The sequence below is a fragment of the Helianthus annuus genome, chromosome 4 (assembly GCF_002127325.2).
Source record: "Helianthus annuus cultivar XRQ/B chromosome 4, HanXRQr2.0-SUNRISE, whole genome shotgun sequence".
NCBI lineage: Eukaryota > Viridiplantae > Streptophyta > Magnoliopsida > Asterales > Asteraceae > Helianthus > Helianthus annuus.
Genome location: NC_035436.2, coordinates 8,826,073 through 8,840,565, shown reverse-complemented (window position 1 = coordinate 8,840,565; position 14,493 = coordinate 8,826,073). Strand labels below are relative to the sequence as shown.

Below are 14,493 nucleotides of genomic sequence, written 5' to 3'. Positions count from 1 at the left end.
TGGTTTGACACAAGAACAGAAAGAAAATGATAACTAATCAGCACACTTTATTGATCATTAAACTGGAAATACATGCAGAACTGAAAGGTAAATAGAATGATTATTTTCGACAAATGGAACTGGAATTATTAACCTACTGGTGCTGCATTAAATAGTCAAAAATAAAACTAAGTGTGCGATATTATTGGATCTTCATTTACCAACGTAAACGTAAACGTAAACATTAACGTTGGTCCTTCTTTCTCGGTCAACTCTGACTTCTTCAATATGTCATTGCATTTCTCATCTACAATTCTTTACATATGTTAATAAAACCTTATTGTTTTCAATCTAAATTTTAGATACAAAAGTTTAATTTATGATAAAGTGATTTAATACGGTCTTGAAATCTGCTTGCTTCGATGATCAACATGCATCTTCTTTCACTTACCAATCGAGGATTTGAGACCGACTGATTTTCGCGCTCACAACTGCAACCACTTTTCAAGTTACACAAAAAATGGTAAGAACTAAACATAATTTCGTATTTTAAGAGTTGAACCTTATTTAATATTGTAGTTTGATAGTCATATAAAGTGTTGTCGAAGGTGTGTGTGCGGTCTCATGTGCTTTGTATTCTACTTGAATTTAAGTAACAGTGAACCGCGCGCGAGGAATTGCTTATTTCTATGTATTACAAACGTTTGCTCATGCATACTAATTATAGAGTATGTATACAAAGGAAATAGAGTTTTAAGGTTCTCATTCCTATTCTTTCCATTTCGTTTGTTTGATTTCCGAATGGTTCTTTCTTTCTCTCTCTTTGATTTAGCTTGAGTCTATATTACTTACATATTAACAGCGAAAATATGATCTTGTCTTTACACAATTTTTTTTATTTTGGGAAAAAATTCTACCATTTATTATTATGTACTGAGCTCTTTAATAGTAGCCTTATTAATATTTTTTAACGTGTGCAAAAGCGAGATCAAAATGTGTTGAGCAAACATATCATATTTTTGGGGACAGGAACCAACTAGTGAAGGGATTCCACGAGTGAGCTGCCATACCACTCCCTTAAAGATATGTGAGATAATTGTCAAACTAAATTACATCATTTATAATGCGACTTAGTTTCCAAATCAAATCTTGCACATGGCATTTGCATTTGATGGTTTAATCTCTTTAGTTTTTAATCACACGAACTATTGTCACCGGCTATAGGTGGCAAAATGCAAGTGCTATAACACCCACTACTCTTAATGTTCCCAAACACACTTTACAATACTTCATATAGCTAAATTGAATGCCTTCGTGTAGGTTTGGGCTAGGTTGAGTTTTTTTGTTTGTTGGCGGGTACTTTGCTTTCACTTAGCAGTCGTTGAGCATGCAACCGTGGTAGATTTATTCCCATTGTTAGAAGATAGGATATTCCGTATCTTGGCTGAGCATCCCAGATTGTCAGAGCAGTTGTGGTAGGTTTATTATCTTTCTTTGTATGCAATTTAGCTATATTTCACTCTACTCGTGTACAACATATAACTTTTTAATGTGATCTTCATACGATTAGGTGTGGTGTATCACCTGGTATGGTCATGTGATTCATTTTCCTTTCACAGTATAATACGTTACGGTTGTACGGTATATATTTGATTTACTTTACGTGTTGATTCAATCGAAATGCTTATATAGGTTACATCAAGTTCAAACAGATACGCCGAAACGTACATTTTCTTATGGTTAAGGCATCACGTAATGCTTGAACTAATCTATTCAGCGATTGCGATGTACTCGCGCTGCAACGCGCTGTGGTCGTATTGCTAGTTAAATCCTAGAAGAGATGCTCGATGCAACAATCAGGTCAAAAGGAGTGCTATGTGTTCGAAAACCAAACTATTAATATATTATTTATTCTTATTTTCTTGTTAATATATTATTATTATTATTATTATTATTATTATTATTATTTTCATTATTAAAAAAATTATTATATCGATTTTATTACATAATTTGTAAATCAAATTGTCAGAATTGGTACCAACATTTTATCACTCAAACGACCATTGATTTGCTTCGTGAATAAGGTATCTTCTTTTCAATAACTATCTCCGCAATCACCAAATCCATAACATATCAAGTATATCCATTAGCTTTTTTGAAGATATAACTTTTTTTATTCTTTGGTATTTAAAATTAGATTTATTCAACCCGTATAATACACCAGGTTTTTTTAAAGATATATCTTTTTTTAGAGTTATAAATGTTATTTTAGTCCATCAGGTTTGGGTCATTTTGTCAGTTAAGTCCAAATGTTTCATTTTTCGTTTGTGGGTCCAAAAGGTTTCACCATTGCCATTTTAGTCCACTGGGTTAACTTCATCCATTTTTTCTGTTAATGAGAAGGACAATTCGATCATTTTATATGTAATATTGTTAACTAGAAGGTCAATTCAGCCATATAAAATGACCGAATTGCCTTTCTCGTTAACAGAAATAATGGATTAAGTTTAACCCAGTGAACTAAAATGGGAACACTGAAAATCTTTTTCGACCCACAGACGAAAATGAAACCTTTGGACTAAACTGACAAAATGTACCAAACCACAAGGACTAAAATGACATTTAACTCTTTTTTTATTATTTACTATAGAGATTTACAATTATTCAACCCGTGTAATACACATAGTTTTTAAAGATATATTTTTTTATTATTGGGTATGTAAGATTAGATTTTATTCAAGTGTATAACACATACAATACACAGGTTTTTTTTAAATATAACTTTTAATTATTTAATATACAAAATTACATTTATCCAACCCGTGTAATATATATGACTTTTTAAAAATATAACTTTTTTATTATTTCGTATATAAAATTACATTTATTTAACTCGTACAATACACAGGGTTCTTAAAGATATAACTTTTTTTATTATTTAGTATGTAAACTTACATTTATTCAATTCGTGTAATCACTGCAAAGAATTTTCGCAATAGCGGTGAAAATTCGCCGCTAATGAACCGTCGCTAATACCTGCCATGTCACTACTAATAGTAGATGTCGCCGCTAATTCTTTTAACTTTTTAGCGACGACTTCTGTGGTCGCTAAAGCCATCCATGACACACGTCAACAAATATCATCAGCGACGACAAATGTCGCCGCTAAAAGTCAAAAAATTCTTTTTTTCCTTGCTTAATCCCAGTTTTTGCAAAATTACCGTAACCTGCTGTTTCTTTTAGTTTTCCACAGGCAAACAATACTTTAAGCAACACCAAGTTTTAAACATAAACCTACAACAAAAGTATTTTGATTGGTTAAGTTAAAGTTTTGAAAGCCCTAAATTTAATACAAATACATCATTCTCCCTCCTCGTCTGTGTCATATTCGTTGCCTTTTCTTGATTCCTTCTTATCCATAGCTTGGTAGAATCGTTCCATAAATCTCGGGTCTTCAAACAATCTTCGTTAATATCTTTTTGGCTACATAATGTGTAAGGGGAACCTTGTTGCCTTTAGGAGGTGAAGATTGCAAAAACTCGAGAAGCTCATCAAATGAACGGTTAGTCCATTTGTTCTTCGTCTCACATATGCATAAGCTTTGAAATAAAGTCAAGAGATATGAAGACAAGTAATTCTTTACTTTCTCCTTTTACAAAGATTATAATTCTATAAATACGCCACCGGTCCTTCATCTTAAAAAACAAGTGATTCTTTACTTTCTCCTTTTACAAAGATTACAATTCTATAAATACGTCACCAATCCTTCATCTTAAAAAACAAGTAATTCTTTACTTTCTCCTTTTACAAAGATTATAATTCTATAAATACGCCACCGGTCTTTCATCTTAAAAAACAAGTAATTCTTTACTTTCTCCTTTTACAAAGATTATAATTCTATAAATACGCCACCGGTCCCACTACTAGAAAAAAAACCTTCAATGACACACATTGCACGTCATTAAAGGGTAGATATGACACACAAAAGAGTGTCAAGGAAGCCCCTGTCATTAATTGAAGATGACATGCACTTGTGTGTCATCCTTTTATGACACACTTTAATGACACACTTTTATGACACACTTTAACGACACACCTTAATGACACGTTTTAATGACACACTTTAATGACACGTCTTAATGACACTCATTTATGACACATTCTAATGACACGCATTGCGTCTCATGGTTTTCATTGTTTAATTCTTTTTTTTTTTACAATTTCTAATTTCTTTATAGAACCAAAACAATATATAAATCCATTTCATAACAAAATACACATATACCAAAACAATTCATTTCATAGTCATATGTCAAATATAATTCAAATATCTTAAGTTAACAAAAAATATTGTTTGGTGTACATACTTCGACATCTTAAATAGTCACTTAAAAATAAACGTTGCCCCGTAACTCGAACACCCTTCACGTATTCCATCAATATCCTCATCCATGTATACCACTTTGCCTCCCCCAACCTGAGAAAACAAAATAAATAACCTAAGTACATGCACTTTGATATGAAAAACAATTAATTAGATAAACTAAATTATAGAACGTAAATACATGCACTTTGATATGATTGAAAGATGATATCCACACAATTATATTCGCATTCCATCTGGTTATTTAGTTATCTTTTTACCCGGTTTCTTTTTTATGCAAATCAGACATACAAATCTCATCAAAATCCCCAAAATTATGAACCAAATTCGGTGATCTAATAAAAGTTTTGCAACTAATTAGCTAACAAACTAATAATACTCCAAAAGTAATCATTTAAAAATAGTACTTACATTGTCATTGGCAAATATTTCAATTCCTTCTTCAACCACCTCTTTCATGAACTTCAACACATAATAGCCGCATTCACTACCTCCCGTCTGATCACACTACACAATTAAAGATTCCAATTCAGTCGATAAAGTTAAAGCTACAATTTCAACGGACACAACGGACACTACACAAATAAAAATATTGATATGTTTCTTTCAATAAGAAATAAATGCTCACCTTAGCATTAACCCAATTGACACTTTGTATAGCATACAAGGCCATTTCCCTAAAAAACATTAAGAAATATGTCATACTAATATAATATAATTTTTCGATAACGTACTTTACTTACGCATCAATAATTTACCTCAACACTGGATTGATTGTGTTATTCCTTATTGAATCAAGATAATAGCAAGTATATGTTTTAATGTCCAAAACTTCCAACACCCAATACCTTCTACAAAAACCAAAAACCAAATTAATTCAAATAATATCAAGATAATAATTTTTTTATGAATGTCTCCCAAAAACCAAATAAAAAAACCAACAATACTAGAGAAATTGAAAACCAACAGTGTAACCAACAATATATCTTGCATACCAATTTATAAATTAAAAAACCACTCCTTATACTAGAAAATTTGAAATTTACCACAAGATCTTCAGCTTTTTTTATCTTCTACAACCTTCTTTCTTCATCTACCAGAAGCATCTTTAATATTTAACATAGAAGATTAGAATCTATAAAGGGAAACCAAAACCTAGAATCTATAAACATGTCATGTTTCTCACTACTTAGTTATAAATCTATGAATGCAAACATATAAATAAACCTCAGGTCAGAGCAGATTGGTCAAAATATATTGAATCATAGCAAATTCGAACTCACAATATTACTTACAAACTACATTGTCAAATGCAACTTCTACAAAATAATATCAAGCATTAGTGGTGTAAACGAGCTACTCGAGATCGGCTTGAAAAAAAACTTGAAACAAGTCCAGCTTAAATGAGCCTAAAATGAACATGTTTGGTAAACAAGTTGAACTAGAGCTTCCCTTATCAAGCTCAAACCGGCTTGTGAGCCTAACTGTGCCAATTGTTTATATAAATTTTATTTAATATACTAAATATATTTACATAATTATAACAAATCTTATAAAATTATGATAAAATAACTAAACTAATATATATATATATATATATATATAGAGTGGGGTTCTTACGGAAAGTGTGTTTTTCCTAAAAAATGTAAAAAGTCATAAAACACAATAATTTCAGGCATAAAACACACCTAAAACTCACAAATAATAGAATGAATATTACTAAAACACCATATTCAAACTCTAATAGTCCATAAAAACTTCAAACACACCATCGTAGAACTATGAATATAAAACACACAATGCTAAACAACATAAAACACAATAATATTTGTCATTCCACAATCAGAGCCTTAACATCTAAAACACAACACAAAACCCACACACATGATGTTTTAGTAATTTTCATCATATTATTTGTGGGTTTTTGGTGTGTTTTATGGTTGATATTATGGTGTTTTATAACTTTTTACACTTTTTAGGAAATTTGGACTTTCTGGCCAACTCCTATCCTATATATATATATATATATATATATATATATATATATATAGGGTAAGGATAGTGTAAAAAGGGCCTAAAGTGTGAGAAGTGTAAGAAGTGTATAATAACGCTATATATAATACTAAATAACACCATATAAACACCGTATAACAATATGTAACACCATATAATACCATATAACACTATGTAACACTACATAACATTATAAAACAAATATAACACTATACATCTATCATAGACATTCTATCAGACAACCTATAGTGTTATATTTGTTATATAATGATATATAGTGTTACATAGTGTTATATGGTATTATATGGTGTTACATATTGTTATACGGTGTATGTATGGTGTTATATATTATTACATATAGTGTTATAATACACTTCTCACACTTCTTACACTTTGAGCACTTTTTACAGGATCCTCTACCTATATATATATATATCTATACTATATAATAAAAGAAACCATATTTGGGACACTTGTCATCATATTAGGCTATCTATCTTATGGATAATTATTATTTACTTTAATCTCTTATAATTAATTATAGATAATCCTCCTATTAAATATTATTTAGTTTAATCTTTTATAGATAATTATTTTTTAATTTAATTTTAATTTAATCTCTTCTATAAAAAAATCATAATTATTTTGAATTCAATACTTTGGTGACTTTTATAATACGGTTATGATGAATAGGATATAAAATATGTCTTATCTTGATACAATCAAATATGCATGGATATGATGTATGATTATTATTTTATATCCCGATTAAAAAAAATAGGTTCTAATAATAACACATGGAAAAAACTTGTAGAATTAAATTAACTGACAAAGTCTGTGCCAACATATATAAGGCCCGTATAAAGTAAATTGTGTAATCTTATACGGCCTGTATTCCTTGACAAATTGGATTTTTCTCAAAGTATATAAGGGGTTTAAGGTGTCAATCACACGAGACAGTTCATAATTCAATGAGACATAACTGGACAAGTTCTCAAACTTGGACAGATGAAGTCACCCCTTTCAGTACTGTCATAATGCAATGAGACTTAACCGAGGACTAGCTAGGACTAGACCCCTGAAGTTGTCATGTGATTAAATACGTGGGAGAAAAGACCAGCACCCTTGTCGTTCTTTTTAATAAAATATCTAACCATAAATTTTAAAATTCGTTTGATGAAAAGGGAACACACTCAAATATCTTATTTATTTATTATGGGAATTTTAGTTATTGTATGTTAGTTTAATTTAAGAAATTTATATATAGTTAGGTTCAATATTTGTTTTGTCATATTATTGGTTTACATTTACAAGAAATATTTATTATATGGTTTAGATTGTTCAGCCCGTGTAACACACGGGGAACTAACCTAGTATATATATATATATATATATATATATATATATATATATATATATATATATATATATATATATATATATATATATAGGGGAAAGATCAAATAAAAAGTTTATTTTGCCTAAGTAGGATGAGAAGGAATCTTAACCATTCATTTTTCAAATCAATGGTTAAGATGAAAATGTAGGAGAAAGGAGGAGGACAAGGGTATCTTGGGAAAATCCTATTTATGGACTTTCTCTCTCCACATGCAAGGCACATGCATATTCCACCCCCGTTTTTTAAACGTACATAACTTTTTTATACGACATTATTTTTTCATAAAAATTTCACCGTAAAATCGAGCGTCTTTTTATCTTTAATTTGAGTACCATATTGCTATATAAAATATGAAAACTAAAAAAACCCACTAAAATGTGATATATTTCTATGTTGTATAACATTTTTTTGTGCTATATTTTTTTACAATATTTTTGTGCTAAATTTTTTGTGCTGGATTTTTTTGTCTTAATTTTTTTTTCTCAATTTTTTTTTGCTAGATTTTTTTGTACTACTTTTTTTGATTAATTTTTTATGCTATATTTTTTTGTACTAGATTTTTTTTTGTGCTATATTTTTTTGTACTAGATTTTTTTGTGCTATATTTTTTTGTACTACATTTTTTGTGCTATATTTTTTGTACTAGATTTTTTGTGCTAAATGTTTTTGTACTAGATTTTTTTGTTGTATTTTTAAAAAACAAAAGGGGTGCCACATGTCATATTTACTCCTATTTATAAGGACCAAAATGCCCTTCATTCCTACTTATTAGGAGTGCCACATGTCACCATCACAATCCTTCTTAGGCTACTTAGACAAAATCCACTTTTTAGTGGATCCTTCCCCTATATATATATATAGTGTGAGGTTCATTGGGGAACACTTAAAAAATGGGGAACAGCGGGGAACCGACTCAAACGAACTCTGATTGGACTCATTTCAGTTGCGTTGGAACCGGCTCGTCGAACCCTAACTAGGATCTTTTAACCCTGAACCCTAAATCATAACCCCTAAACCCTAAATATATTAGGGTTTGGCTTTTAGGGTTTTTCTTTAGGGTTTAGCTTTAGGGTTTAGATTTAGTGTTTAGGGTTTAGCTTTAGGGTTTAGGGTTTAGCTTTGGGGTTTAGCTTTAGGGTTTAGCTTAGGGTTTAGCCTTTAGGGTTTAGCCTTTAGGGTTTAGCCTTTAGGGTTTATAGTTTAGATTGTACGGTTTATCTTAGATTTTAGCCTTATTTTTTAGCTTTAGGGTTTAGAGTTTAGGAGTTAGGATTTAGAGTTTAGGGTTAAAAGATCTTAGTTAGGGTTCGACGAGCCGGTTCCAACGCCGCTGGAATGAGTCCAATCGGAGTTCGTTTGAGCCGGTTCCCCGCTGTTCCCCAATTTTTAAGTGTTCCCCAATGAACCTTCCCCTATATATATATATATATATATATATATATATATATATATATATGCACCCCTATCAAACATTCTTAACTAGTAATATGCTATATACCTTGGGCGAGAAACAAAAGGAATTAAAGCTGATTATATCTAAAACAATCTGCTTATATTCCAAATAGAACTTAGACTTGTAACACCATATATATTTTACGAACACACTAACTATTAAGAATGAAAATCAATGAACAAAGCAATACACTAACTATAGGAATAAATTGTATACCTTCAATAACCAAAATCACCAAACCAATACAAAAATCAAGAAACTAGAAACAAAAAGGCAGTATTGGAATCTTAATCGATGATTGTGAGTCCTAGTCATTTCTCCGCCATGTCTGCTGCTGTAACTGAAACAAAAATAAACTGATTTTGGGGCACTGAGAATATAAAATGAGAAACAAAAAAAAACTACAATCGATCCAAAATACAAGAACCAGAAATTAGTGAAATCACAAGAACAAAAAATTAGTGAACTAAAAATCGAATCATAGTGTGGGATACCAGAGATGAACTACCGGGAATCGAACCAACTCAAACAAAGCCGTGCCGCCGCGAAGTACCATATGTGCAGTGAAAATACAAAGAGTTACGATTGCTATTGCGATTGAAATTGCGCAGATAACTCAATTTTGCTATTTCCATGACCATGACTTCTAAGGGGCCTTCAACAAAAATTACAAGGGCCTCCACACCCCTTACAAAGCCTTTGCTCCGCCCATCTTTTAGATCTGATGATGAAATGACGTAAATTTGAGAACCGCTTTAGTGGATCGACCAGTTGTTTTGTTTAGGGTAAAGGAGAGAGATAAAATTGATGGAGAGAGATAAAATTGATGGTTCTGCACGAAAAGGAGAAAGAACTGAGCAGTTGATTTAGGGTTAAAAAAGGGAGCAGTTGATTAAGGAGAAAGAACATAACATTTTGGGGATGAAATGTTTAAATCAGGGGATGAAAATTGGGTGTGAAATTTGGGGCGGGAAAGGTTTTTATCAAGCAGCATGGGAGGAGATCTGATGGGGAAAATTATAGAATTTTTTTTATTTTAAATATTAAAATTATAATATATACAAAAATGTTTATAATCTAATATTATTAAAATCTTATAAAATTCTAATAAATAGTTTTTTATGATTGTGGTAAAAATGTTACTTTACTATTTAAAAGAACCGTGGTACTATTTTATATCTTTTATATATATAATTTTTTTTCATTAAGTTGACTAGTTTTAGCCAATAAGTTATAGTTTAAGTGGCATTGGAACGGAATTGAATATTTGGATTTCAAGCCAGAGATCTCAAATTCGAATTTGATCCCAACCGGGTTTTACCATAGTGAGCTTTCAGGCGGCAAGTTTTCTCTGTAAGTAGCGATGTTGGCTTGGGCTACCTAGAGTTGTCAACGTCGCGGGCGTACGGGGTATTGGGTTACCTCGGGAAGCCGAGCTCTTATTTCGTTGATCGTTCGAAAAAAGATTGACTAGTTTTAATTTTACTGTGATATAATTATAACTAAGGGGCTGTTTGGTAGCCTCTGAATGGTCATTAAGAGGCTACCTCTTAATGGAACCATTAAGAATTTTACCAATGAGAAGGTAGAAGAATGTGACATGTGATGATTTACCATTCAGAGGTTACTACTTAACCATTCAGACGAGGTTACCTCTTATTCATTCAGAGGTTTTAAACCATTAAGAGGTAGCATCTGAATGGTCATTAAAAGGCTACCAAACAGCCCCTTAGTTTTACCATGATTAACTTTGATAGACATGTTTTAGTTTGGGTGCCCAGTGTGCCCAATGGAGCTTGACCAAAAACTGGCCTTGTTGAACATTCCTTCCATTCCTTTAGCTTCTTTAATTTTTGCGTTAACGCCTCGTCAGCAGTGGCGGATCTTGCCCGTTGAACGTGCCAGGGCCGAAAGACATGGGCACTAAAAAAAACCCGGGCAAGCCCGGGCCAAACATAGTATATATAAAAAATTTCAATCGAAATGCGAAAAATTAGCACTACGGCCGAAAAACTTGCCCGGACCGTGGCCCTGCCACAGCCCTTCTAAGAACCGCCCGTGCTAGTCAGGCTCCCCTACCTCGATGAAATTATCAATCGCCTTATGAACCACCTCATCGAAATCCTTTCTTTCCAACCAAGAGTTGAAAAATCTAAAAAGCTTGGGACTAAAGTTTTTATCCGAACATATCAAAACAAGAGGGCAATGATCCGAAAATAGTCTCGGCATCGGCTGGAGGCATGTTACAGGCCACTCAGAAAAGAACTCGTGACAAACCAAGACTCTATCAATCTTGCTAAGTTTGTTATCGTTATCCTTAAGGGACGTGAATTTTCTACCTTTCATATCATATTCTCTTAATCCATTTTCAAAAATAAAATTATTAAAAGTAGAAGCACCGGTCTAGACAGACTGGGTCAGATGAGGAGCTAAAGGAATGGAAGGAATGTTGTGAGGTTCTCAGACTCTCCAACGTCAAAGATGCATGGTATTGGCTTGAGGATAGACAGAACGGTTTCTCGGTAAAGTCGGTCAAAAGGGCTTTAATTATCGATAGAGGTAATTGTCACCCTCCTAATTTTGTATTTCATACCAACAACGAATAAATCAGTCCTAGATGGTGATACTATGTCAGTCCCTAGTCCCTACTGGTCACTTTTTTGTAGCGAGTTGAGCGAGAAGTTACGAGAGGTTGTTTTATTATTGATTCAATTGAAAATTTTAAATTGAGAAATTTAATTTAGAAAATATAACATAACTTTTTTTTTCTTGACACACTTTCGAATATCATAAAATAATCTTGTTTTTTATGACGTTAAAAAGAGGACACACAAAAAAGAGTGTCATGAATCTATTGAATTTTGTAAACCATGACATTTTTTCTTGACACATACTTTCGAATGTCATAAAATAATCTTGTTTTTTTTTTCTATGACGCTAAAAAGATGACATACAAAAAATAATGTCATAAATTTATTGGATTTTGTAAACCATGACAATTCTTTATTGACACACACTTTCGAATGTCATAATATGAGCGTATGTCATTGTTCGCGTGTCAAGATAGGTGTATTTTCTAGTAGTGTCCTTCTCTTAAAAAACAAGTAATTCTTTACTTTCTCCTTTTACAAAGATTATAATTCTATAAATACGCCACCGGTCCTTCATCTTAAAAACAAGTAATTCTTTACTTTCTCCCTTTACAAAGATTATAATTCTATAAATACGCCACCGGTCATTCATCATTTCTCACCTCAGAGTTTTAGGTTCCAAGTTCCAACACTTTTCACCTTCTTCCCTTCCTGTCTTTATCCTCATAATATCTATCTGGTCATCGATTCCCATTTCTCCCTCATAAGAATCATGGCGTCTTTTGTTACCTCTTATGGCATTGAGTCTGAACCTGCCACTTCCTCCTCTGTACCCGTCACTTCCTCCTCCGTACAAGGGCCACACCCATTCCGTCTCATCGAACTTTCAGAGATTCGCAAAGCAACAGAAAACTTTGATGAATCATTAGTAATCGGGAAGGGAGGTTTCGGGAAGGTTTACAAAGGTAACATGATCAATGGAGAAAGTCTTCTTGTTGTTGCGATTAAACGTTTGGCTTCCGAGTCACGTCAAGGGGCAGCAGAATTTGAAGCGGAAGTTAAAATGCTTTCTACATTGCGCCACCGTAATATTGTGTCCTTGATTGGTTGTTGTATTCATGAACAAGAGAAAATACTTGTGTATGAATACATGTCCAAAGGATCACTTTCTGATCATCTCCATAAACGTGGTACCTCTCTTTCTTGGATTAGGCGACTCAACATATGCCTAGATGCAGGCCGTGGGTTATCATACTTGCACAACAATGTCGCAGTCGACTATGGTGTTATACATAGAGATTTCAAGAGCGAAAATATTTTATTACATGAAAGCTGGACTGCAAAAGTTTCCGATTTTGGGTTGTCAAAAGCATGCCCAACGAACCAGCTATCTGATTATGTTAATGCAAGTTGCAAAGGGACTTTTGGGTATATGGATCCCAGTTTTTACTATTCTGGAAAACTTACAAGGAAGTCCGATGTATTTGCTTTTGGGGTGCTGTTGCTGGAAGTGTTGTGTAGGAGGCGTGCAGTGAGTAAGAATCTTGGTGAGCAGGAACCACAGGGTTTGGTGGCATGGTTCCAAACTAAGAAAGAAGAGAATTTAGATTATATAGTAGATTCAGAGATAAGGAGCGAAATACACCGAAAATGTTTGGAGCAATTTATTAGACTTGCTGAGAAGGGTGTGCCTATTGGCACACTAAAGTGCCTATTGGCACACCAAACCCTAGCAAATTTAGGGTTTATCTACGCAGCGTATTGGTCAATACGCAGCGTATAGGGTTAACCCTCTACGCTGCGTATTGACCAATACTCAGCGTATATAAACCATGGATTTCAGTGCCTGACAACCAATCATTGCACAGAAAACAAGGGTTATATACGCTGCGTATTGGTCAATACGCAGCGTATATAAACCATTAGATTTTTTGGGTCATTTTGGTAGGTTTGAGGGATATTTTTTCACAAAGTTTAAATACGCTGCGTATTGACCTCTAGGGAGCGTATATAAAGGTCTGAAAATGTCTTTTATACCCTTGTTTTGAGGCTATACGAAGCCAAATACAAGGGTAGTTGTGTCATTTTCGTCTCATACGCTGCGTAGGGACCTCTAAGGAGCGTATATAAAGCTCCATTTTTGTATTTTTTTTATTGTGTATTCCTTTGTTTATTTATAAAAAAAAGAAAATTATTAATAAAAAAACAGTATTATTGGTAAATAATACAAATATAAATTATAGAAATAAACAATAATACAAATATTATGAATTATAAAAATTAAAAAAGAAAACTATTTAAAAAAACAATATTATTGGTAAATAATACAAATATATTGGTTTGTTATCGTTTAAATTAAATTATCGTATTCCTTTGTTTATTTATAAAAAAAGAATATTATTCGTAAATAATACAAATATATTATATTGTTATCGTTTAAATTAAATTATCTTATCGTATTGCATCGTATCGTATTGCATCATATCGTATCGTATAGTGTATAGTATATAAGTCTCGTATAGAGGCCTATACGGGTGTTATTGTTTAGTAACGTATCGTATCGTATCGTATAGTGTAGTATAAGTCTCGTATAGGTTTCCTATAGGTCTTGTATATGCATATAGGATTAGACGGGACCTAAACCACACCTATACGATACGATATCACACTTATA

The 14,493-nt window shown here is 32.4% G+C and overlaps 1 protein-coding gene across 1 annotated transcript; it reads left to right on the top strand.

Moving 5' to 3' along the window:
- Nucleotides 1–12,591: 12,591 nt before the first annotated feature.
- LOC110932865 (putative receptor-like protein kinase At5g39000) lies at nucleotides 12,592–13,669 on the top strand. The gene is made up of 2 exons (XM_022176117.1): nucleotides 12,592–13,526; nucleotides 13,663–13,669. Exons 1-2 carry the CDS (start codon nucleotides 12,592–12,594, stop codon nucleotides 13,667–13,669), a joined length of 942 nt encoding a protein of 313 aa, XP_022031809.1.
- The last annotated feature ends 824 nt before the right edge of the window (nucleotides 13,670–14,493 follow it).

What these genes read in the sequence shown, in the direction of transcription:
- LOC110932865 (XM_022176117.1), top strand. Translation starts at nt 12,592, where the DNA reads ATGGCGTCTTTTGTTACCTCTTATGGCATTGAGTCTGAACCTGCCACT.